The sequence below is a fragment of the Petaurus breviceps genome, unplaced genomic scaffold (assembly GCF_028583685.1).
Source record: "Petaurus breviceps papuanus isolate PSGF00001 unplaced genomic scaffold, PetGlider_PUasm1.0 126, whole genome shotgun sequence".
NCBI lineage: Eukaryota > Metazoa > Chordata > Mammalia > Diprotodontia > Petauridae > Petaurus > Petaurus breviceps.
The window spans coordinates 6,562,336-6,585,595 of NW_027185655.1; the positions used below are offsets into that span (position 1 = coordinate 6,562,336).

At 42.3% G+C, this 23,260-nt stretch overlaps 1 protein-coding gene and 1 pseudogene across 2 annotated transcripts in view; one reads left to right on the forward strand and one right to left on the reverse strand.

Moving 5' to 3' along the window:
* USO1 (USO1 vesicle transport factor) overlaps positions 1-17,332 on the forward strand; it is an 85,260-nt gene extending 67,928 nt beyond the window's left edge. For both annotated transcript variants that reach the window (XM_069091993.1, XM_069092002.1), the window contains 11 exons: positions 73-183; positions 494-612; positions 2,551-2,732; positions 2,962-3,083; positions 8,412-8,550; positions 10,615-10,778; positions 11,288-11,377; positions 14,291-14,389; positions 15,022-15,129; positions 15,503-15,718; positions 16,171-17,332. In XM_069091993.1, the coding sequence (XP_068948094.1) occupies positions 73-183; positions 494-612; positions 2,551-2,732; positions 2,962-3,083; positions 8,412-8,550; positions 10,615-10,778; positions 11,288-11,377; positions 14,291-14,389; positions 15,022-15,129; positions 15,503-15,718; positions 16,171-16,326 (1,506 nt within the window). In that variant the 3' untranslated portion in view covers positions 16,327-17,332. The remainder of the gene's footprint in view (positions 1-72; positions 184-493; positions 613-2,550; positions 2,733-2,961; positions 3,084-8,411; positions 8,551-10,614; positions 10,779-11,287; positions 11,378-14,290; positions 14,390-15,021; positions 15,130-15,502; positions 15,719-16,170) is intronic.
* On the reverse strand, positions 12,418-12,877 carry LOC138164367 (large ribosomal subunit protein uL24-like; annotated as a pseudogene).
* Positions 17,333-23,260: the final 5,928 nt, after the last annotated feature.

The following is a 23,260-nucleotide window of genomic DNA, read 5'->3' on the forward strand; positions in this document are numbered from 1 at the left end:
AGAGAAAGGAAAACCGTGGTAAAAATACCTGCCTTTAACGGGAAGAAATTCATGCCAACTTTTCTATTTCAGGGGAGCAAAGTACAGACACGAGTTGGCTTATTAATGTTGCTTTGTACCTGGTTAAGCAACTGCCCTATTGCTGTCACGCACTTTCTCCACAATTCAGCCAATATTCCATTTGTATCCTTTGTTTAAGTGCCTCGGAGGGATGGTTTAACTGTGATTTTTTCTTTTAGAAGTAGGGCTAGGCTTTAAGTGTGCCTGTTACCTCAGCTGTGCTAAAACTCATCTAAGTGTTAGGGCAGTGAGCATTTCTGGTGAAGCGTCACTGGGCCTTGACGCAGGAGATAGCAGTGTCCGTGTGTGACTCAGCCAGACCGGCCCTGTACGCGCGCCGTTCTGCAGAATCTCCATGGAAGCATGACGATTTGTGAATAGCTGAGCAGCCTGCGCTGGCCATGTTTGTCATCCTCCTTAACGAGAGCTTCAGCTCACAGCACAGATAGCAGAAAACCTTGGCGAAGAGGAGCAGCTGGTTCAAGGCTTATGTGCTCTCTTATTGGGCATTTGCATTTTTTTCAATGATAATTCCCTTGAGAACTATATGAAGTAAGTAGGGGGAGGAGTCGTCTTTTGAAGTGCTGTGCACAGAAACAGTTGTACGGCTGTCACGCTTAACCAGAGCGAATGGGCCAACGAGTTTGGCGTCCGCGGTCCTCAGACTGAGGCATGGGGGGCTTGGGATGTGCCTCAGGGTGGGAGGAGCCCCGACCCACAGAACCCCAGATGGCTCAAGCGTGGGTCCTCTCAGCACCTCGCACGGGGCTCTGCACACAGTTGGAGCCAAATAGACGTTTGTTGGACCAAAATGACTATGAAGTAGCCCAGGTTTAAGGGCCTACTGTGTGCTGTGCTGAGTGCTAGGAACACATAGAAAGTCAATACAGGAGCTCATGGCGTGTGAACAGCTGGACAAGCCTCCTGTACACCCAAGAGGTGTATGGGCTAGATAGGAAGTGATCGGGGGATCAGTGTACAGAGGCTAGAGGATTATGTGTAAGAAACCGGAAGCCTGTCTGGACAGCCGAGCACCAGGAGAGAAGTAATATCCAACGAGGTTGAAAGATAAGTTGGGGCCAGATCATAAAAGGTTTTGAGAGCTGGACTTAGCATTTTATCCTAGCGGCAGTGAGGAGCCACAGAAGTCAATGGCATTGAGGATGCCGGGGGGAAGCAAGGACATAGCTGAGCTGACGGACAACTTCTTGGGCAGGTAGGCAGAGGAGGGGCTGGATGGAGCAAGGAGAAACTTGGGGCAGGGGGACCAGTCAGCAGGCCGTGGTCTTGGTCTGCCCATAGAGATGAGTGCTTGGGCCTATCAGACGTCGGTTTTGTGTGTAGAGAGAAGAGGCCAGGTGTAAGAGTGGTGTACAGGTAACGATCTAGTCAGGAAGTGGAGACAGACCTAGGTTACAAGTCTAGGAACTTCAGGATGGTGGTTCCCTTGATGGAAATAGGGATGTTTGAGGAAGGGGGAGAGGTAAGAGAGTTCTGTTGTGGATATATAGGCCATCTACTTTAAAGGTGCAGTAAGACGTTGGTGATGCTGTTCAGGAACTTAGGAGACAGATATTCAACAGGATTTATTAAGTGTTTACTGCATTGGACAGTAGGGATACAAATATAAAGGAGGAAATGAACTGTTCTCTGGGAAATAATATTCTGAAATTAGGGCTGGGTATCTGGAGTCATTTGCATAGACATGACCAACCTATGAGATGAATTCAACAAGAGTCTTTAGAATGGGAAGAGAAAAGGCCCAAGACAGAGCTTTGGGGAACAGTAAGAAGGTAGGAGAATGAGGTAAGGATCCAGGAAGCCATAGTGGTCCTCAGTATCTAATGGAAAAGTTGAGAATAACAAAAACTGGGAAAAGGCCATCAAGACTGTGTAGTTTAGAGGCCATTGGCAACTTTGGAGGAAGCACCGTCACTAGAATGATGAGGTCAGAAGCCAGACTGCAAAGGACTGAATGGTGAGAAAAAGGAAAGAAAAAAAGTAAAAACCTTGGATGTATTAGCTTCTACAAATTTAGATAAGGATTGACATAGAGAATGGTAGCCGTAGATGCTAGTCCGATCCAATGAAAAGATTTCCTAAGGTTTGTGGAGACTTAAATAGGTCTGAACTCATTAGGGAAGTAACCTGTAGGGAGGTAGAGATTGACGGGAAAATCTGCTGGAGAAAATGGAGGGGAGGGGAATGGGATCAAGACTGGCGTGGACCAGAAGAGACCGAGCCGATAATACAGTGCCTGGGGCTTTTGAGATAAAGAAGGGGACAGCAGAGGGGTCGTGGTAGGGCCTTCAGTGAGAGGGTGAGGTGCGAGGAAAGGAGTGGCAGCTTCTGTAAGGCTGAGAGAAGTGGAGCATTGCTTTGTTGTAGTGAGGGCCCCAGCGTCTAGTTGGAGCATCCGTGTTTGAACTGTGCATGTTTTTAATACTTCTGCAAATGTCTGCCTTTTTTTGTTGTTGTTTTTTCTTTTAGAGAGAAACTGAAGCAGCTCATCGAGAAGAGAATTGGCAAAGAGAACTTCATCGAGAAGCTGGGTTTCATCAGCAAACACGAGCTGTACTCGAGAGCTGCCCAGAAGCCGCAGCCTGGCTTTTCTAGCCCAGACCACATGATGTTTGATCATGAATTTACAAAGTTAGTGAAAGAGCTCGAAGGTGAGACATGGTGAATGTGTATTTGAACAGTAATTAAGATAAATGAGTACCCGCAGAACATGCCCCAAAGGCACCATGACCCTGAACGGGCCTCCTTCATTAGCCTGCTCAGTCCAGAGGGCGTCACCTGAGGGGTTGGTGTTTGATCTTTTCATTGATAGATTATACACGGCCATTGAAATCTTATTTACCAAGTTTGAAAGATTTAACTGTGAGCCATTTTTTGCAGGTGTCATAACAAAGTCCATTTACAAGTCTAGTGAAGAAGATAAAAAGGAAGAAGAAGTGAAGAAAACATTGGAACAGCACGACAGCATTGTGACTCATTACAAAAATATGATCCGAGAGCAGGTAAATGCCAGGACGGGTCATAGGGCCTCCTGGCCCTGCGGGTCTGGCCAGAGCCCTTTTAGGAGGATTCAGGTGCAATTTTGTAAATCATACCTTGTGCTAAGATGCAGACTCATCTTAGTTCTAATTACCTACCCAAAACCCCTTGTAATTTGGAAAATGGGCTCCTGCAGAATTGACATTTCTTTTATAGGCTCCTAGTAAAAAATGTCATTTAAAAAGGTCCAGCATTCGTTGCAACTTAACTGTTGAGCATTTAGGCCAGGGGTTCTTAATGTTTTTTGTGCCATGGATTATTTAGCAGTCCCTGTGAAGTCTGTGGACCCTTTCCTTCTCAGAATTATGTTTATAAGTACACAGAATAAAATACATAGGATTGGAAACCAGGTATGTTGAAATAGTTATAGAAATATTAAAAAGACAAGTTCATGGACCCTAAGTTAAGAACTGTTTTAGATGACTATTTTCTTTAAAATTACATGGAGCAATTTTTCATTTTCCTCTTCTCTTTATTTTTAAACTCAAGGGTTACACATTTGAAGAAATGATAGCATTGCTATGTGGTAGACACCAGTAGGGTGCAGGACAGATCGTGGTGTGGGAAGAGGGGGTGTAATTTAAAATGCCGTGTGTTAAATCTTAAGACCATCCCTGCTGCTCCCTTTTTAATAGAAACGATTAGAACACCTTACAGTTCAGCAGATATCTGTTACTGAGTACTCACTGTATTCAGAACCAGTACTAGATATTTAGGGGTGATAGAAAACTTCCTCCAAACTCCTGGTCTAGGTCCTAGGCTCTTAAATCTAGGTCTGAGAGCACAGGGGCTATTTTGTGAGACCTGCACGGGAGCAGATGCAGGAGAGGGTGAGGTGGTTTTCCCAGCGGCCCATTCATGGAGCAGATGTCCACAGCAGGAGCCGGTCCTAGCTCTGCTGCCTCCAGAGCTGGTGGCCATTGCGCTGCTGAAAGGGCGTCCTCACTGTGGTTGCAGATCAGAAGGGCTGGAGCAAGGGGGGATTAGGGGAACTTATTTCTATCAAAATCATGGAGAGATGACTTAGAACCTACTGAGGAATTGCTGGGTTTGTTGTCATTGAGAAGGGAGGTTGGTCAAGCTCTCATTCGTCATTTGAATTCCATATAGCACAAGCTATACACATGCACACATATATGTATGTATGTTTGTATGTCTGTATGTGTTAGAAAGGCCCCACCCCCCGCCCCTGGCAGGCTGTGTGCTGCTTGCCACAATTACTGCCAAGGTAGACAGAGCTCTAGGAGTCTGAATTCCTGCAAGTCAAGTAATTCTATGGTTAAGACAATTTGCATATGACTTTTTGGCACTTTAGACACCCTGCCCTGTGTACCAAATGAAATTAAAGTGTGAATATAATTTTGCAGATTCAGACTTTGCATTTTCAGTAGACTTTTATAAATCAAATTAATTAGAATTTCCTTTAGAAAATGGTGCTTTAGACCCAGCAGCCTTCAAACCAACAGTGAGTTTACAGAAGTGAAAAAATGTTTCTCCCTTTATTGCACATCATGAAGGGAGAAACAAGGGAGAAAAGATTGTTGAATTGTAATATATAATATATACTGGGAGCTGATAAGTAATTGATTAGAGAGAAGAAAATGACATTTAATCTATTTATAATCACTAAAAAATTTGGGAAAATCCTAAATTAATTCATTTTCAACAATTTGTTGGGCATTAAAGTATTATTAGCTTTTTAAAAAAATTTTTTTTTTAATTTTTTAAATTTAATTTGTTTATTTTTAGTTTTCAACATTCATTTCCACAAGATTTTGAGTTACAAATTTTCTCCATCTTTTCCCTAACCCCTACCCCAAAATAGCGATTCTGCTGAATACCCCTTCCCCCAATCTGCCCTCTCTTATATCTTCCCCCATCCCCACTCTGACTTTCTAGTAGGGCAAGATGAATTTCTATATCCCAGTGCCTGTATATCTTATTTCCCAGTTGCATGTAAAATAAAATAATAATATATATGTATTTTTTTTAACATTTGATTTTTAAAACTTTGATTTCTAGATTCTTTCCCTTCTTCTCTTGTCATCCACCCCTACTGGGAGGAAAAGCGATTCAATATAGGTTATACATGTCTAGTTATGCAAAACATTTCCTATATTGGTGAATGACTATATTTCCCTGCATCCTATCCTGCCTCCCACTTATTCTATTTTCTACTTTGACCATGTCCCTTTTCAAAAGTGGGTGCTTCCAACTACCCCCCCCCACTTGCCCTCCCCTCTATCATTCCCCCTTTTATACCCTTCCCCCCTACTTTCCTGTAGGGTAAGACACCCAATTTAATGTGTATGTTATGCCCTCCTTAAGCCCAAATCATTGTGATTAAAGTGTCCCCCATTCCCTTTGGCCTTCCTGTTCTTCCCCTCCATTGTAACAGTTTACTCTTGCCTCTTTTATATGAGGTAATTTGCTGTATTCTATTGCTCCCTATCTCCTCTCATTATATTCCTCTCTCACCTCTTAGTTTTATTTTTTATCATCCCTTCCTATTCAACTGATCCTGTGCCCTTTGTCTATGTGTATATGTACACACATATACACACTCACATATGTATTTATATGCACATATACCATCCTATATAAACATATGTATATGTGTGTATTCCCTTCAACTATCCTCATATTGAGAAAAGTCTCATAAGTTACAATTATTGTTTTTCCATGTAGGAATATAAATAGTTCAATTTTAATAAGTTCCTTATGACTCCTTTCCCCTGTTTACCTTCTCATGCTTCTCTTGCTTCTTATATTTGAAAGTCAAATTTTCTATTCAACTCTGGTTTTTTCATTAAGAATGCTTGAAAGTCCTCTATTCCACTGAATGACCATATTTTTCCCTGAAACATGATACTCAGTTTTTCTGGGTAGATGACTCTTCATTTTAATCCCAGCTCCTTTGACCTCCGGAATATCATATTCCAAGCCCTTCGATCCCTCAGTGTAGAAGCTGCCAGATCCTGGGTTATCCTGATTGTGTTTCCACAATATTCAGATTGTTTCTTCCTGGCTGCTTGTAATATTCTCTCCTTGATCTGGGAACTCTGGAATTTGACTGTAATATTCCTAGGAGTTTTCTTTTGGGGATTTTTTTTAAGAGGTGACTGGTGAATTCTTTCCATTTCTATTTTGCCCTCTGGCTCTAGAATATCGGGGAAGTTTTGCTTGATAATCTCTTGAAAGATGGTGTCTGGGCTCTTTTTTGGATCTTGACTTTTAGGTAGTCCAGTAATTTTAAAATGATCTCTCCTGGATCTATTTTCCAGGTCAGTGGTTCTTCTAGTGACATATTTCACATTGTCTTCATTAGCCTCCATTTGCTCCAGTCTAATTCTGAAGCAATGATTCTCCTCAGTGAGCTTTTGAGATTCTTTTTCCATCTGGCAAATTCAGCTTTTTAAGGCATTCTTCTCCTCCTTGGCTTTTTGGGCCTCTTTTGCCATTTGAGTTAGTCTCTTTTTAATTTTTTTTTCTTTTTGGAGGGAGGAAAGTAGGGCATCTGGGGTTAAGTGACTTGCCCAAGGTCACACCTAGTTTTTTTTGTGTGTGTGTGTTAAGTGTCTGAGGCTGGATTTGAGCTCAGGTCCTCCGGACTCCAGGGCCGGTGCTCTGTTTACCGTGCCATCTGATCGCTCTGAGTTAGTCTGTTTTTTAAGGTGTTATTTTCTTCAGTCAGGCTGTTGATTCTCTTTTTATGATTTTCTTGCATCGTTCTCATTTCTCTTCTCAATTTGTCCTCTACTTCTTTATTTGGTTTTCAAAAATCCTTCTTGAGCTCCTCCATGGCCTGTGACCATTTCATATTTTTCTTGGGAGCTTTTGATGCAGGAGTTCTGTCTTAGTTGTCTCCTTCCTGTTCCGTGCTTTGAGCCTTTTTGTCCCCAGAAAAAAGGCATCTAAGGTTTGATTCCTCTGCTTGCTCATTTTGCCGCTCAGTTACTTGGCTTTTGAGCTCTTTGCCACAGGAGAGCTCTGCTTCCAGAGTGGAGAGAGCTGTGTCCCAAATTGCTGGGGTTTTCACACATGTTGTCAGAGATCTGAGGAGGGCGTCCTCTATAGACACCACACTGGCAAAGTGGCATTTCTCACCCCAGGGCCACCACTCAGGAAAGCGACCCAGATCCAAGCAGGTCAAAGTAACAACAATTACCCTTGGAATGGTCACTTGGTCCTCCTGTGATCTGTGAGCCAGGAGCTCCTGAGGCAGCCACAGGGCTGTGGCCGCCCTGCCTCTGCCTCCTCTCGCCCCAGGGGCAGGGGCCAGACCACACCCTTCTTTTCCAACAGAGTTCCGACTGACCTTTTAATTTCTTTTTGGCATTTATGGGTTGAAAATTCTGGAAACTGCCATAGCTGCTGGTGATTCACTCCTATTAGCTTTATTTTTTAAAGTTGTAGTGAGATTAGAGGTTGTCATCATGCTTTTTAATGGAGTCACACTGGACACCTTCCACTTAGGGGTTGTTAATAAGCATTGTCTTGTTTTAAAGTGTTGTTTCTTACTAAATGTTTGTGAATATTGAGTTATCCAGTCTCTACTGCATGGGAGGGGGGGAGGCGGGGGCAGGGGGACGACGATGTGTTAATGCTAATGGCCCTGCAACAGCATCTTGTGCACATAATCTAATGAATCCATGTTTTCAAATAGCCAATTCATCATGGGACCAGGGTGAACATTTCTATTGTGTGAAACTATGATCTATAACAATAAAGAAGTCGAATGATTTCTCATGTGGCTTAGAGTCATAAAATGTCAAAATTAGAAATTGAGAGTATCTGGTCTAGTCCCTCTGAATCAGAAATCCCCTCTGCGTGGTCCCCAGACAAGCGATGATGCGCTTTCCCTCCTGGGGTGGGCAGAATGCCCTGCCTCTGGGGCTGCTCACTTATTTAGATGGGACTACTTTCCCCTTCTGTCACACTGAAATCACATCCCTAAAGCTTCCTCCTCACTCTACTCCCTAGAGGCCAAGCCTAGAACTGCGATCTCTCTCACAGGATCCCAAGACTGGAGTTAAATTCAACCCAACCCTTCCTGTGTGGGGAGTCACATTGATTCAGGCGTCACAGCACTGAGCTTTGAGAAGCTCTGGGTGTGGGGAGGAGAGTCAGGGAGGGACACCGCAGGCCTGCAGACGAGAGTGCCCCTAGACTGCGCTGTGGACAGTGGGCTCACCATCTTAATTCCTGTGTCATGTCGCCTTGTCTTGAGGACTAGAGGCATCGCTGTGTGCATTCTCTTGACATGCGGGCTCTCTATTTTTGTTCCATAGGATTGCCAGCTTGAGGAATTAAAACAACAGGTTTCTACCCTAAAATGTCAGAATGAACAGCTGCAGACAGCCGTCACACAGCAAATGTCCCAGATCCAGCAGCACAAGGACCAGTATAATCTCCTCAAAGTACAGCTAGGTACCGCCGTCCCACTCGGGACATATGCATCGTATGTGCATAGCCGCACCCATTCATTTCAGTTGCTGACCCAGTCACAGAAAAGAGGACCCGCCTTTTTAAAAATGAAAGTCTTGGGGATGGGGGATCTTGTCTTGCATTTTCATTTGGATTAGGGAACTCCCTGTGAGCAAATGCCCTGTACGGAGTGTGGCAGCTGTTTTAGAACTCCACACTTTAGAGAGTTTCCTGGGGCAACCAGAAGTATTTATTAATTAAGTACCAGCTATGTGTAAGGTACTGTACAGCTGTTGAGGATATGAAGATTAAGAAGACTTAGTTCCTGTCCTCGAGATTTCCTTTAAGCCGCAAACCCTGTGATTCCAGAATATGATGAAGTACAGAGGAGTCTTAGAAGGGATCTGAGGAGAGGGAAGCAGTTTTTGCTATACAGTCAAAGATGCTTCATGCGACAGTGCTGAAACATGAAAGTGATGTTAGTAGTTGGAAATGTGAAGGGCATATTGTAGATAACCTGAGAAAGGATGCTCTGAGGTGAGAGAAAACCGGGCACCATAAAGGGAGAGTGAGCGTCCGGTGTGCCGGAATGGAGAGCACACGGAGCCAGCCACAGAAGCCTTCAGTGCTGGCTTAGAGTTTGTATCCACTTAGCAGGGAGTACTGCTGCAGGCATCTGGTGCGACCTGGACAACAGGACGACGTGTTGGTAGCATTGTTAAGGCTCTTTTCAGAGACCCCCTCCAGAAAGTACAGCAGGGATATTGGCTAGGAAGCTTTTCTGGTAGTCTGAGAAAGAGGGAATGAGCTGAGCTGGCACAGTGACAGGAGTAGTAGAAATATGTAAGAGATATGGTAGAGGTAGGCTCTGTAGTACTTAACAGCTAATTGGATTGGGGAAGGATGGAAAGGAGAACATGCAGAAGGGAATCACAGTGGAGGAGTGCAAGAGTCCTGCTTGGTATATGTTGAACTTCAGGAGTAGGGTGTCTGTCGAAATGTCGTTGGAAAGAAAGAATTGGGGGTCATGCAGGAGCAGTTAGAACTGGAGGCAGGAATTGGAGTGGATGTGTTTTCAGTCCACTCTTTTCTTTGCCAGGAATAATAATTTTAGGACTGAGGAAAATAGAACAAAACTGGTTACAGAGGAGATGAAACCCAGAGATCGAAGATTGGATTGTAAGAGAGTAAGCAGCTGCCTTCGATGAGTTCAAGATTGCAGGTTTAAACAAGCTATGTGCTACAATTGTAGAAACACTTAGTAAGCTACTATCAGTGACCTTTGAAAAATCATCATGATTGCTAAAGGTACAGCAGGCAAATAATTGTCCCTGTTTTCCAAAACTATAGGGTGATGAACGAGCCTGTAAACTCCAACCAGATTTCTAGAATGTGTTATTGAAGGGATGGTTTGTAAACATTTTAAAAAACTAAGGGGTAATCACTAACGACCTGCAGTTCATTTAAAACCGGTCATGATAAATTAACGTCATTTCTTAATTTTATAGGATTATTAGTCAGTTAGGAAATGTCATAGATATGGTGTACCTGGATTTCTGCAAAGCATTTGGCAAAGTATTATGTTGTGGAGAGGATAGAGCATTGTGGTTGAGGTGATGATAATATAATTTAGTAGGTTTAAATGGGCTGACCAGAGACAAGAAGTAGTGATCAGTCACGAAAATGTTTATTTTGTGATTAAATTATAACAGGTTGGGGCGGCTAGGTGGCACAGTGAATAGAGCACCAGCCCTGGAGTCAGGAGGAACTGAGTTCAAATGTGGCCTCAGACACTTGATGCACTTCCTAGCTGGGTGACCTTGGGCAAATCACTTAACCAATTGCCCTGCCTTCCCCCCTCCAAAAAAAAAGCAAAAGAAAAATTATAACATGTTATATACAGTAAAACCTCTGATGATACCATACAGGAGACACAATCATCTAGCCCTTGGAGGGCACAAACAGACTTCTATCTTTGCTTTGATATATGTGTTTGGATCTTCTAGGGCGAATAATGCCAGTCTTAAGTATTATGTAATTTTATCCTATTTCATGCATGTCTGACAGGAAAAGACAATCAGCATCATGGTTCTCACAGTGATGGAGCTCAGGTGAATGGCATTCAGCCAGAAGAGATAAGCAGGTTGAGAGAAGAGATAAAAGAATTAAAAAATAAGCAAGAACTTTTACAAGGCCAGCTGACTGAAAAGGACTCCTTGATTGAGAATTTGGTAAGATGTGAACATTGAGTGCTGAATAATAAAAACAAAGTTTGCTAGTCCTTTTAATCTCACTCTGACTGCTGCTTTCTCCTTCTCCAGTGACCTTGTGTATTGCTTTAGCAAACTTAGTAAAGAGCTTGTTCTGTCCAGGTTGTATCTAGATCATCTGTCATTAGTCTCACGTGAATTACAAGTCATGTGTGTTAAAATGAGAAGGGATAGCTGGTCTGGATGTTTTTTTAATGAACATTTATTAAGTGATTGTCCATGTCAGCTTCAATGAAGTATATCTGATGTGGTTACCTTTGTATTTTCAGATATTCCAGTACTTTAGGACAAAATATAATGTTATACACAGTGATTTATTCAGACACCAGAGCCATGCACTCTCTGGACACTCCCAGCCCAGACAGCTGATCCCAGATCTTCCCAGGCTCAGCAAAGACACTCAGTCTCCTTCCTTCCTCACTGACTGTCACTGTGCTTTAGTTTCCTACTTTGTTTCTTTGCTGTTGTAGAAGGCTGCGCAGTTAGCACCTGGAAAGGCAGAACAGTCTCCAGAGACTTGTGTGGACGGCGATCCTGAGCGGGCCACCAAACTGCAGCGGGTGAGTGCGTGCTTTCTCTGCTTTGTCCCCAGTTAGAACGATTGCTCCGAATCATCGTCAGTCTGGTCTTTTTCTTTTAGATAGCAACAAAAGCTTGTGACCAAATATTTGTCTTTAGTTTTTGACACTTTTTAGAATCCTTTTAAGTATTATTACTTTTCTTTAGTTTCCATTGCTAAAAAGATACTCATCTCTACCCAGATTGATTCCCATACTGTGAAATGTCAGTTAAAAGGAAATTTTTAAAGAAACCAAGTACATGGCATGACTGTATGTTACCAGTGGCTTTTGTTAAGATGTAAACTTTGCCTAATTTTCATGACCAATTTTTCATTATAATTACTTAGTGGGGAAAAAAAAAATCTTGGTAAACAATTTTTTTTTAATGCCACATTCAAAAAAAAATGCTTCGGGGGGCTAGGTGGCTCAGTGAAGAGAGCACTGGCCCTGGAGTCTGGAGGACCTGAGTTCAAATCTGGCCTCGGACACTTGACCACACACTTACTAGCTATGTGACCTTGGGCAAGTCACTTAATCCCAATTGCCCTCCGAAAAGCAACAACAACAAAAAAATGCTTCTTGAGCACATGGAAGGAAAAAGTCAATGCAAAAGCAGACTTGTCAGTATTTCAAGCAGATGCCTGTTTGAAATAATAAACTTTCATTTATTTGGGTTTTTTAAATATAAAATTAGTATTTGATAAATAGTAAACTTTTTTCATTTTTATGTCATCTTTTGCAACTTGGAAATTCCTATTAAAATGCATAATTCTGCTTCAGAGTTTTAGTTCTTAAGTCGATTGTTTTTTATTCTGCTTGTTTCACTTTCCATCTAGTTGTGTGCTTCTGGTAATTCTGCATGCTCGTGGCTTTTCATGGAACAGGGACTGTCCATCACTTTCATCTGCCACACTGGTTTTAGCTGTTCCTTCCTTGATGGGCAGCTACTTCCCCCCCCAGTTCTATGCTGTCATAGAAAATGCTGCTGTGAAATTTTTTTTTAATTTTCATTTTTAATTACAACTGTACAATAGACCATTTTATTCTTGCATCTTTTCAATGGTTTCTTCCTTATATTTGCCCTTCTCCTTTCCAGCTTGTCGGGATTTGGCTCTACACTCAAGAATCTTTTTGTGATTTTTGTCCAGTTTTAGTCTGGTGATAACTACCTTACTAGGGTGAATTCCCACATGGACAGTTGTGCCATTAGCTTTTTCACATTGTACATGCTCAATCTAAATGACGTATTTCTTTCTGTAAACCTGAATTACCTTGCCAATTTGCTGACCTTTGTAGTGTCCATGAACCACCTGGACCTCATCATCCTTCCGGATGGGCATTGAGCACACATTGTATTTCTGCCTCAGCTCTTTGGAGAGCGGGGACGACATGGTCTTGCGCTGGATGTGCGAGGGCGTGTTGAAGTGTCTCTTTCGGTTCTTGCTTCGGTCCGAGGTCACGAATGGATTAAACTTCATTTTGGCAAGTGGGACCACCCGAAAAGAGACACATGCGCCACCTGGTACCAGAAACCTAGTAGCTTCTCCGCTGTGAATATTTTCATATATGGGAGCTTCCTTTCTTTTCTTTGGCTTCCCTTTAAAACGTCCAACAATGGGATCTCTGTGTCAGACTATGGGCAGATTACCTTTTTAAGCATAATTCCAAATTGCTGTCCTGAATGGTTAGACTAGTTCACATCTCCACCAAAATATTAATGTGCCTGTCTTCTTCAACCCCTATTTCTGTCTTTTGTCCTCACAATCAGCTGAGAAGTCACAGAGCTATATTAATTTACATTTTTTATTGTGATATAGAACAAGATTTCACATGGTTGTTAAGAGTTTTTAATTCTTTTTAGAATGTTTATTCATATTCTTTGATGATTAATTATCTCTCAGGGAGTAGCTTTTGTTATACATTTTTGTGTTATTTCCCTAGGTATCTTTGTTATTGGACCCCTACCAAAGAATCTTTAATGGAAAGATTTTTTTTTCCACCTGACATTGTCTTCTTATCCTGCCTTGCTGCATTGGTTTTGTTTCATCCAACAGCCCTCTAATTTCATGTAAATGAAATAACCTGCTTTATCATTTGTGATCTTTTGTCTTGTGTGGTTAAGAGGGCGCCCTCTTAATTTACTTTATGGGGTCACCTTTTATATTCTGGTTGCTTATCCATTTTGGCCTTCTTGTGCCATGTGTTAGATTTGCCTTAGTATATTTTCTGTCAAACTGCTTTCCTGTTTTCCTAGCAGTTCTTGTCCCATAGAGACTGCTTCCCTGGGTCATCTGTGTTAACCAGGTTTATCAAATTTGCCAGGCTATTGAATTTTAAGATTTATGATTCTTACCATATATTCTGTCACACCGATGACTTTTCTGTTTTCTAACCCGTACTAAGCAGTTTTGGTTACTGTCATTTGTACTTTGGTATTATATTTTGAGATCTGCAATTCCTCCGTCATTCCTTCCTATTCCTCCTTCATTCGTACTTGTTTCATTATTTTCCTGAGTTCCTCTGTCCATATTCATCCAAACTGATTTGGTCTAACCCTATCAAGAACTTAGTAGTTTGATTGGTCTAGCGGTAGATTTGTAAATGAATTCAGGTGGTATGGTCTTTCCTTACAGTGAGTAATGAATGTCCTTCCAGTTACTCATCTTGCCTTGTTTTGATGAGTGTTCTGCAGTGTCTTGTATAGCTTCAGTGTTACTTGGTAGATGGACTCCCAGATATTTTTATTAATATATTATTGATATAATTGTCACATATAGCAGGCCCGATGACTTTGTGGATTTCATTTTTAAGCTGATATTTGACTAAAGCTATCAGTTGTCTCAGTTTCTTTTCTGGTTCTCTGAAGTTTTCTAAATAAACATAACATAGTTTTTGCTACTTTTGTCTCTGAAGGAAGTTGAAACACTCAGGGCTCAGCTAAACTCACAGTCTATGGAGATCTCTAAACTACAGATGGAAAAGCAGGAGCTTTTACAGAAAACGGAAACATTTGTAAGTTTCTTTTGTTTTCTTTATCCAGAAATAGCAAAGCTAGGGCCGGGCTGACTGGGCTGCTTGCACACAGTTGGCCTGTTCTCCTGCCTTAAAGTGGAGGCTCACAGTGGCCTGGAGGAATTTTGGCATTAATTCTTCAGGTGGAGTCCCAACACACACTCTGCTTACCGACCTGGGGCGCTGGGGTACAGCAGAAGGAGCCCGGGGTATAGTCAGAGGCCATGGTCTGGCAGTCTCCGAGACCTGCTGGACCCTCAGGCCCTGTCTGTCAAAGGTATTGGGCAACTTGGTCCCTGAGAGCCCTTCAAGCTCTGAATCTGTGCTCTGACGTTTCAGGCACTGTTCGAGCGCACTTCTGACTCGGCACAGCTTTGAACCTTCCTTCCCAGATCCGTCTCCTTTATTTTCTTAGGCCCATACCCTGGGCTTTTGGCTCTTTCCCAAGTGTCATTCATTTCATAAAACAGAATTTGGTTTGCAGATGAGTCCATTTGAGAGCTGTTTTATCTAATCTTGGAAATCAAATTTCTAGTCCACAATGAAATAAAAGCTATATGCCTGCAAAAATTATATGTCTGGGCTTTTATGTGGCTAGCTTTTTTTCCTTAAACTCGGTTTCTCCTTCGTAGGCTAAATCCGTTCCAGTATCGGGAGACAATGGCACCGTAACAGCCACCAGGCCCCCCGACATAGAGGGCAGACTCTCTGCATTGGCTCAGGAGACTAAAGAGTTAAAGGTTGGTAGCGTCATTCCTGTGCCTCATGCACAGTGTCTGACCGTGTAACATGGAGCCGGTTCAGAACTGAATTTTCTGCATGTGGAAGGTAGGAGGAAGCCAAACAGTTGTTAGTGTTGCTGTTGGAATCTACCCTGCTTTTTAACATCCTCTCCAGCTGTCTTTTAGTTTTAATGGAAATACTGCAACTCAAACTCCTAAAAATTATTTTCTGGAGGATGGCATATAAATGCTTTGCCTGTAAAAGATACATTTAAAAAAAAATAAGTAATTGTGAGTGGTCTGAGGCTGGAGTGGATGCAGGGGGTCATCATGTGCAGCCCCTGCGTCGGTATTCTTTCCAGGTTAGTAACTTGAGCATTTCCCTTGTCAGAATGAAGTGAAAGCTCTGTCTGAGGAAAAAGTGGCAATAAAACAGCAGCTGGATTCGTCCAACAGCACCATTGCCATCCTGCAGAATGAGAAAAGCAAGCTGCAGCTGAGCCTGGCGAAGTCCAGCAAAGAGCAGGACGACCTCTTGGTGCTGCTGGCCGACCAGGATCAGAAAATCATTTCACTGAAAAGCAAGCTCAAGGAGCTCGGCCACCCGGTGAGCCCCCAGGGTTTGCAGGATCTCTCCTTACCTGACTTGCTCCACAAGTTGTGTTCTCTTTCCCATTTCTTTATGAGGTGCTTAGAAATGTTTTACATTGAAGCTTCTATGTCATGAGTAGATGGGCCTGGAATAGAATTTCTTTAATATTTTTATCATGTTTTAGAAATTTAAGCCTTCTGTAGGAGTGCACATATTCCTGCATTCCTGTTAGGTTAGCTGGAACCACCAGCTGGAGAATGGAAGATGCTGCCTTTTGTTTAGCATCTGTTCGGGATCGTCTTTGTTATGCAAGAGTAGCTCTCTGTTAACTTACCAGGAAGTAGTTGTATTCTCAAGTTCCGAATTCTGAGACGAGCAGGGCATTTGGGATGGCATTTGTTGGCCAAGAAATGAAGGTTTTCAAGTTATTTGGTCCAGACTCAGTGAAGGTTCTTTTCTCTGTTTAGGTTGAAGATGAAGATGAAGATGAAGTTGGCTCTGAAGACCAGGCTGGCAATGATGACCTCGAGGATGATATTGACGACGACAGTGACGATGGAGATGACAGTGACGACGGAGATGGCCGTCTGGAAGCCGGTGAAGTCGCGCAGGGCTCAGCCTGAGCTGGGAAGCGTCTCCAGAAATGATGGAGATCACCGTGTAATTCTTAAGGCGGAGCCTCAGAGACGCACTTTGGGCTGGCTCCACACATGATAAAGATTTTTAGGAAGCAGATGGAAAGCATTCACTCAAAGACTACTGCCGTGTTTCTGAAGCGAAGCCACCCATGTGTTTTGTTTTGTTTTTTCTTAAGAAGGCCTATTGGTAAAACATTCAGCTCTGTTTTATTTAAGTTCTTTTGAACTCTTTTAGAAGACGACCATCTCTTAGCTTTAGACACCAAAAACAGACCGTTCAAAGCATGAGGTAGCCGTATAATTTGCCTTAGCTCCTTGGTCATTTACAGAAGTCTCTGCATCTATCTTTTTATTTTGAAACTTGTGATTTTAAGTGCTTATGTATTTGATTTAACACATCAAATTGGGCCCTTGGCCTCCATGGTCGACATTGGTAATCCTCTAAACCCATGGGTTTTTTTTAAGAGCAGGAGCAGGGTAATTTTGGGAAAATGGCCAATTCACCCGGGGTGACTCCCAGAATAAACATGTTGAGCAGGGTAGCGTGAGGCTTCTGCAGCTAGAATGATTGCAGAGAGGGGAGCCTGATGGACAAGGATGCCGGGCTGTGAAACCTGTGGTTTGGGAAGCAGGACCCCTCAGTTAAAAACAGTCCCTGACAATCCCCCCCGGTGCTCAGCTAACGTGCTGCCCGGTTGTTATGACCAGCTCCGTGTTCTTGAGTTAGAAAGCCAGAGGCCGCCTCTCTGACCGATGTGATTTATTGGTTTTTATACAAGGCAGCCCCTTGGGGCAGGGACTGGGTCTTACCCTCGTAGCTACGTCCTCGCACCTCACCCAGTGCCTCGCACTCGAAAGGCAGTCAAGGGATGCTTGTTGAATTGAATTCATGTTGGAGTAGGTTTGACCAGTATGAAAGTTTTAAAAGAGTGCAATAAAAAGATGTCATTCTCATGTTTTGGTAATAAAAATAGATATTATGTTCACTTAAGTTCATAGTCATTTGTTTTATCATTGGTTCCTTTTAGATTTTGAGCAATACTGTATTTATTTTTCTCGATTGAATCAAAATTCCTATGTTTTTATATGAAATCATGACAAAAGGCCTTTAGCATTCTTCCAGCTCCTGGATGCCTCAGGAAGTGTTTCCTGATTCCCTCCTGGTTGTTAATGGCTTGCTCCCTCCTCAGGTCACCTTGATTTACTTGCCTCTTTACGTATCGGGAGGTATGATGTTTGAGGGGAGGAGTTGCTGTTTGTGTCCCTGGGGTTCTGGCTGCTGCTTTCCATGTCTGACAAATGGTGACTGGCTTGATCTGATGTTGAGCTGGTTGGGAAGAAGCAGGTCCACATCTTTTTTTTTTCTTCCCAGGAGGAAGGAAGTAAAGGCTAGTGATGGAATTTGGAGATCCTAACCTAGAGTAGAGATTGAGGAAAATTGGGGCCTTAAGACCTTTTCAGTAAAGTTGGATAGGTTAAGTCTCACCAGTGGCTGCCACGAGCCTCAGTAAAGTTGGGAAAATGTGTCTTTTTCCCTTTCCATCCATCCTTTCTTCCTCCCTCCTTGACTTCCTGCCTATGCTTACCAGATGACTCCCCACCTCATCCAGGTCCACTAATCCAAGCTCCCCTGAGTGCTGTTCGCGTGTGGGGGTTCGTTTCATGAGGACATTAAAGGTAATTCACTCTAGAGCATAAGTAAAACTAAACCATCCAGTGGAACCAGAAACCCACAAGGCTTTGACATCTTAGAACACTGAATGGACCAAATGAGATAAAAGTCTTCAGGGATCCATGTCAGGTCTTGTACTTGATTGCCAAAAACCAGCTATCCAAATGCAAGGCAGGAGGCACAGTTAGACAGCCCTGTGTCTGAAAAGGTCTGGAGGGAAGTTTTGGTGACTTGGAGCCCAGTGCGAGTCAGCGATGTGATGTGGCAGTCTTAGGGCTGCGCTGAGGAATGGAGGGGAGTGGTTGCTTCTCCACACTGGATCCTGGCCAAAGCATGTCTGGAAAATTAGGACTAGTGTAAGAAAATACACCCCCATTTAAGAGAGGTGGTGGCTAGGATGGGCGAGGGCCTTGAGTCTGTGCTATGTGAGCATCCATTGAAGGACTAGGTCTGTTTAGTATGAGGAAGAGAAAGCTCTGGAGGGACTGCCATGTCCTCACATGTCTAACCACGGCAGAGGGATAAGCTTCATCTTCCTTGGCCACAGTGGGCAGAACCAGGAACAAAGAGGAGAGGTTTACATTAGACTTCCTCTGAGGGGAAGGACTATTAATTATAGCTCTTCAGAAGTGGAGTGGATAGTTTTAAGAAATTGGCAGTCCTTCAATGGTGGTCATCCGATTGGGTGGACAGATGGATGGCCTTTTTTTATGTTGCAGTGGCATGCAGATTAACTGGGACAAAGTGTAATAAATACAGAAAGCAAAAACTTCTAATATGCAACGTGCCCTTTTGCTACAATCACTTGTTTTACCCAAGTTGGCATCAGGTTCACAAGATTTTGACACATATTTGAATCATCATGAGACCAGACTTTTATTGCATTGGTTATTTGACACACCGTCCAGTTTTTCCTTGATTATAGAGCCTACCTTTTCGGTGGTGTTTAAATCAGTTTTAGTTCTCAGGCACTAAAGTAGATTTATCTGAGTTCACTCTTCTCTCAACAGGTTCATTGGAAGTAGAAAAAATTCCCAAAACATTTTTAGGTGGTTGTTTCATAGTCTGTTGAAGATACCCAGATCTTACAGGTCCAGCCTGACTTTTTCTGACAACAATATTGATAAAACCTTGAATGAGTATAATTGGCTTTTTCTTTCACTGTTCCAGTCAGTGTTTGTCTTGCTTTTGATAAGTATTTTTTTCTTTATAGTAATGGTTACCAGATCTTTTTTCCTAGTCATTCTTAAATTTTTCTAGCTTTCTAAAGATCCTTACTTTTTCCCCCCCAAGGATTGATTAGTCTGTTTTGTTAGAATAATTTGACAGTTTGGGGCGTTGTTTTTTTTTTTTTAATTTTCAACAATATTTTCAGTTCCACTTTGATAATCCAGTTTCATTGTGAGCTTGAATGATCCTTGAACAAATTACCTTCCCCGTGGCAATATCTCTTAATCATTGAAGTTTGTTCTTTAAGAACTACTTGTCCCTCAGGTAATATATCTCCTTTAATAAGCACAATAGAAGATAACAAAGAAACGTGCATATATGCCACAGAATCCCTCAGGAGAGGAATTAACTAAAGGTAGGGAAACCAGCTCAAATTGGTTTCATCTCTAGATCACACATTCAGTCAGTCTGATGCCAGTAGGAGTTTATAGACATGACGTGTTGTCAGAAAATTAAACGCTATCAATGTTTCTTCTTGTCCCAAGTACTTCCTTGCAACATTGTTAGAAGGCAGCTGAGGACTCTTCCTCTCTTTTTTGATTGTTGTTATTACGTTATAAAATTTGAACTTATTACTGCAAACAAATTCCTTAGCTATTTACGTAGCCCACCCTTAACTAGGATGCCCAGTGAATCAAATGCAGTAGAACACCTACTTCCTCCCACTGCCCTTCCTCTGCTTTTGCAGATTATTGGTCCCATCAGGGAGAGTGCAGGAAAATGGGGTCGTCTTCTGGTGGGAGAGCCTAAGTTGGCACAGGGAACATTAATGGGCAATTTGAGTTTCTACAATTTGGTGGACTGATTTTCTTAGCTATTTGTTTTCCTTAGCAGTAAAATCTGCTCTTTAGGAAAATAGAGAATTTATGTGAGTAAATATTAGTTGTTTAAAAAAAAGCTCATTAGCTTTCTGTTAACTACTTGATCAAGTTCCCAAATCCTGATTTTATAAAAATATCAGATCTGGCTAAAGATACCTTATTTCTGTTCTGTAGAGAAGGAATACACTTAAACAGATCAGCTGGTACTCTGCTATGCCCTCTCGAAATTTTTATCTTGTTTTTTTGGTAGGGCTTGGAGAGTCAGCATGGCCAGGTGTAGACAGCTGGTCTTGAAGTAGGGAGACAGAGACCTCTTCCTTCTAACACATACTAGGTCACGGTCCCTGGCCAACTCAATCTAACCTCTCATTGCTCTAGCTAGCTCCAAGATAAGGGTTCTTAAGCTTTTGCACATCATCAACCCTTTCTGACGATTTTGTGAAGCTTGTGGTTTCCTCAGAACAGTGTCTTTAGATGCATGAAACAGTACATGGGATTGTCAAGGAAATAAATTACATTCCAGTTACAGAGATTTTTTTCCCCCCATTGAAGTTCATGGACCACCTTAGATACTTACAGACCCCAGGTTAGGAATTCTTCCTCTTAGAATACAAATTGAATAACAGATGCCAGTCTGAATTGGGAGAGGGATTTTTTTTCACCGGGCATTCCTTAAACCAATGAAATCAGAAGTCTGGTTCCCCTCCACCCACCCCACCCCCCAAAAAACCCCACAAAAAACTTTTTTTTTATGTCACCTTACAAAATAACATCCTTATCCTTTCCCTTATGTAATGGGCCAGCTCTTAACAAAGAAGAAAGAGAAGGGGGTAGGGAATAGTATGGTAGAGCCGAATATTACATCAACCAGTATCTGATGGAATATACAGGGTCCCACTTCTAGACCCTCAATGGTTGAGAGATGTTTTTTATCCTCTTTCTGGGACCAAGCTTGGCTCTTTTTACATTGCTGTTTCATTTTCTTGTTTATGTCCTTATTATACTTAGGTTTTCTGAATTCTTCCTGTTTCCTTCCGCATTCATTCATACGTTTTCCCATGCTTCTTTGAGTTGCACATTTTCATTGTTTCTCACCATAAGGCTATATTCTGTTCCATTTGTTTTTTCTGTCAGTGTTGGATGTTTCTTGATAATTCCCATAATTCCCACAATGAGAAGTCAAAATCAAAAGATCTCACATTTGCATTCTGTACTGTTGTTAAATACTGAAACAACCTGCTATGATGTTACTTGACATTCAGGTGTAAGCTATTTCTAGAAAGGGGAGAAAAAAACATTAAAAATGGGGAGACTCAGGGACAGTTTTTTTTTTCCCTCCTGAAATGAGATATCATATAGCAAGAGGACTGATTAACAGCCTGCACATCTCATTGGTGTCCACTCATGTCAAGACGTCTAGAGGAAGGACATTGGAATTTTGACAGGATGTGGACAAGAGGTGAGAAGTAAGACTGACTACAGTGCTTTGCACGCTGCTAGCCTCTCTCTGGGAGGGACTCTCTCCAGGTTTATTAGCATGGAAGCTAAGGGGGCTGTCTGTCATCCCTTGTTGCTGTAGAACAACCTACCTTTTCTGATTTTCTACACCGATCAAGCCATCATTGCTCACTTTTCCAAGAAGTCCCTATCTTACTCATGAGTAAGATGCACCATCACTTTCCAGGCCTTGGTAAATAGGCCAGGATCATTAGCAAGTGACTGCTAAAGGCCTGCTTGAGTGCCTTCTCCAGTGGCATGAAAGGACATGACTCTACCAATACCAGGGCAGTGTAAGCTCTGGCAAATTCTACCAAGCTAATAAAAGTTTGATAAAGTATAGTAGCTAACATCCAAGAACCAGACTGGCCAAGTTTGAGGGGTTCATCTCCAGAGCTAGACACCAGGAGATGGCTTTTTTTTGTCTTATTAAACACAGCAACCCCTAACTTTTTTTTTTTTGCTTTTTGGAGGGCAATTAGGGTTAAGTGACTTGCCCAAGGTCACATGGCTAGTTTTTGTGTTAAGTGTCTGAGGCTGGATTTGAACTCAGGTCCTCCTGACTCCAGGGCTGGTGCTCTACTCACTGTGCCACCTAGCCGCCCCAATCCCTAACTTTCTAAGAAGTGGAAGAGGTGATGAACTTTGGTAGAAGTCCTACCCAAGCTTGAAGCATAATATTCTCATGCAGCCTTGGGCCATTAGTGTGGACATCTTCTTTAATTAGTACAGAATGCAACTCGTTCATGCCCATCTTGTATGATTCTTGTCTGTACCCTTCCACAAAGAGAAGCTATTTTATGTCCTGGGGACCTTTGTTGATATTTCAGATGCTCATGCCGTGCTTTGGGCCCTTGTTGCCGTAGAAGATTTCACCTTTCTGACTTGCCATGCCACTTAGTATAATCACGCCTTTATCGGTTTAGCTTCCAACCTACTTAAAATCAGCTGTGTCTTTCCGTAGCACTTTGGGTCCCCAAATTTGGATTTGGAGAATTCAGAGCCATGAGAGGCAGCTATGGCGTGGAGGATAGAGATTTGGCCAGTCCCGCCACTGACACATGCAGACTTCTTGGGACCCCCACAAAATCATGAAACCTCTCTGAGGCAACTCTAAGATGCAGAGGAAAAGCCCTTCTGATGAATCCACATCCTAAGCCAGGCTGATAGCAAAACAAATATTGTTTCTGGGGCCATGCTCAAAGCCTTTAGCACTTGGTAGAGCCTTCCAAAGAATAACTTCACTGGCACAGTTCTCAAGCATCCCCAATCAACTCTGCCCCATTATGAGGCATCAGAGCTAGTTTTTATGGATGGATTGAAGTATGATGGCAAGTTAAATATATAAAGAGATGAATCGCATTTCTGTTGGTCTCTATTGGTGTCGTATACTTTAGTATCATGAAAAGAATTGGAACAATTGAAGAATTGCAGACAATTCCTTGCTGCTGTGAGGAGGGTCAGAATGTTGATTATGCTATAAAAATGACAGTAATCTTCCCATCACTAACAGGCTTTCTGCCAGAATTTCAGCAGCACAATCAACCTACAGCTTCTGGAGCCTCTGAAACCTAGATTTGATTGGAGAAATGACATTTGCTAATGAAGTAGGAATCAAGCTGTAAATATCAGTGTAGCAGAAGACAATCATCATAGAAAACTATGGAATCACTTTAAAGTCTTGGTAAGCATTTTTAGT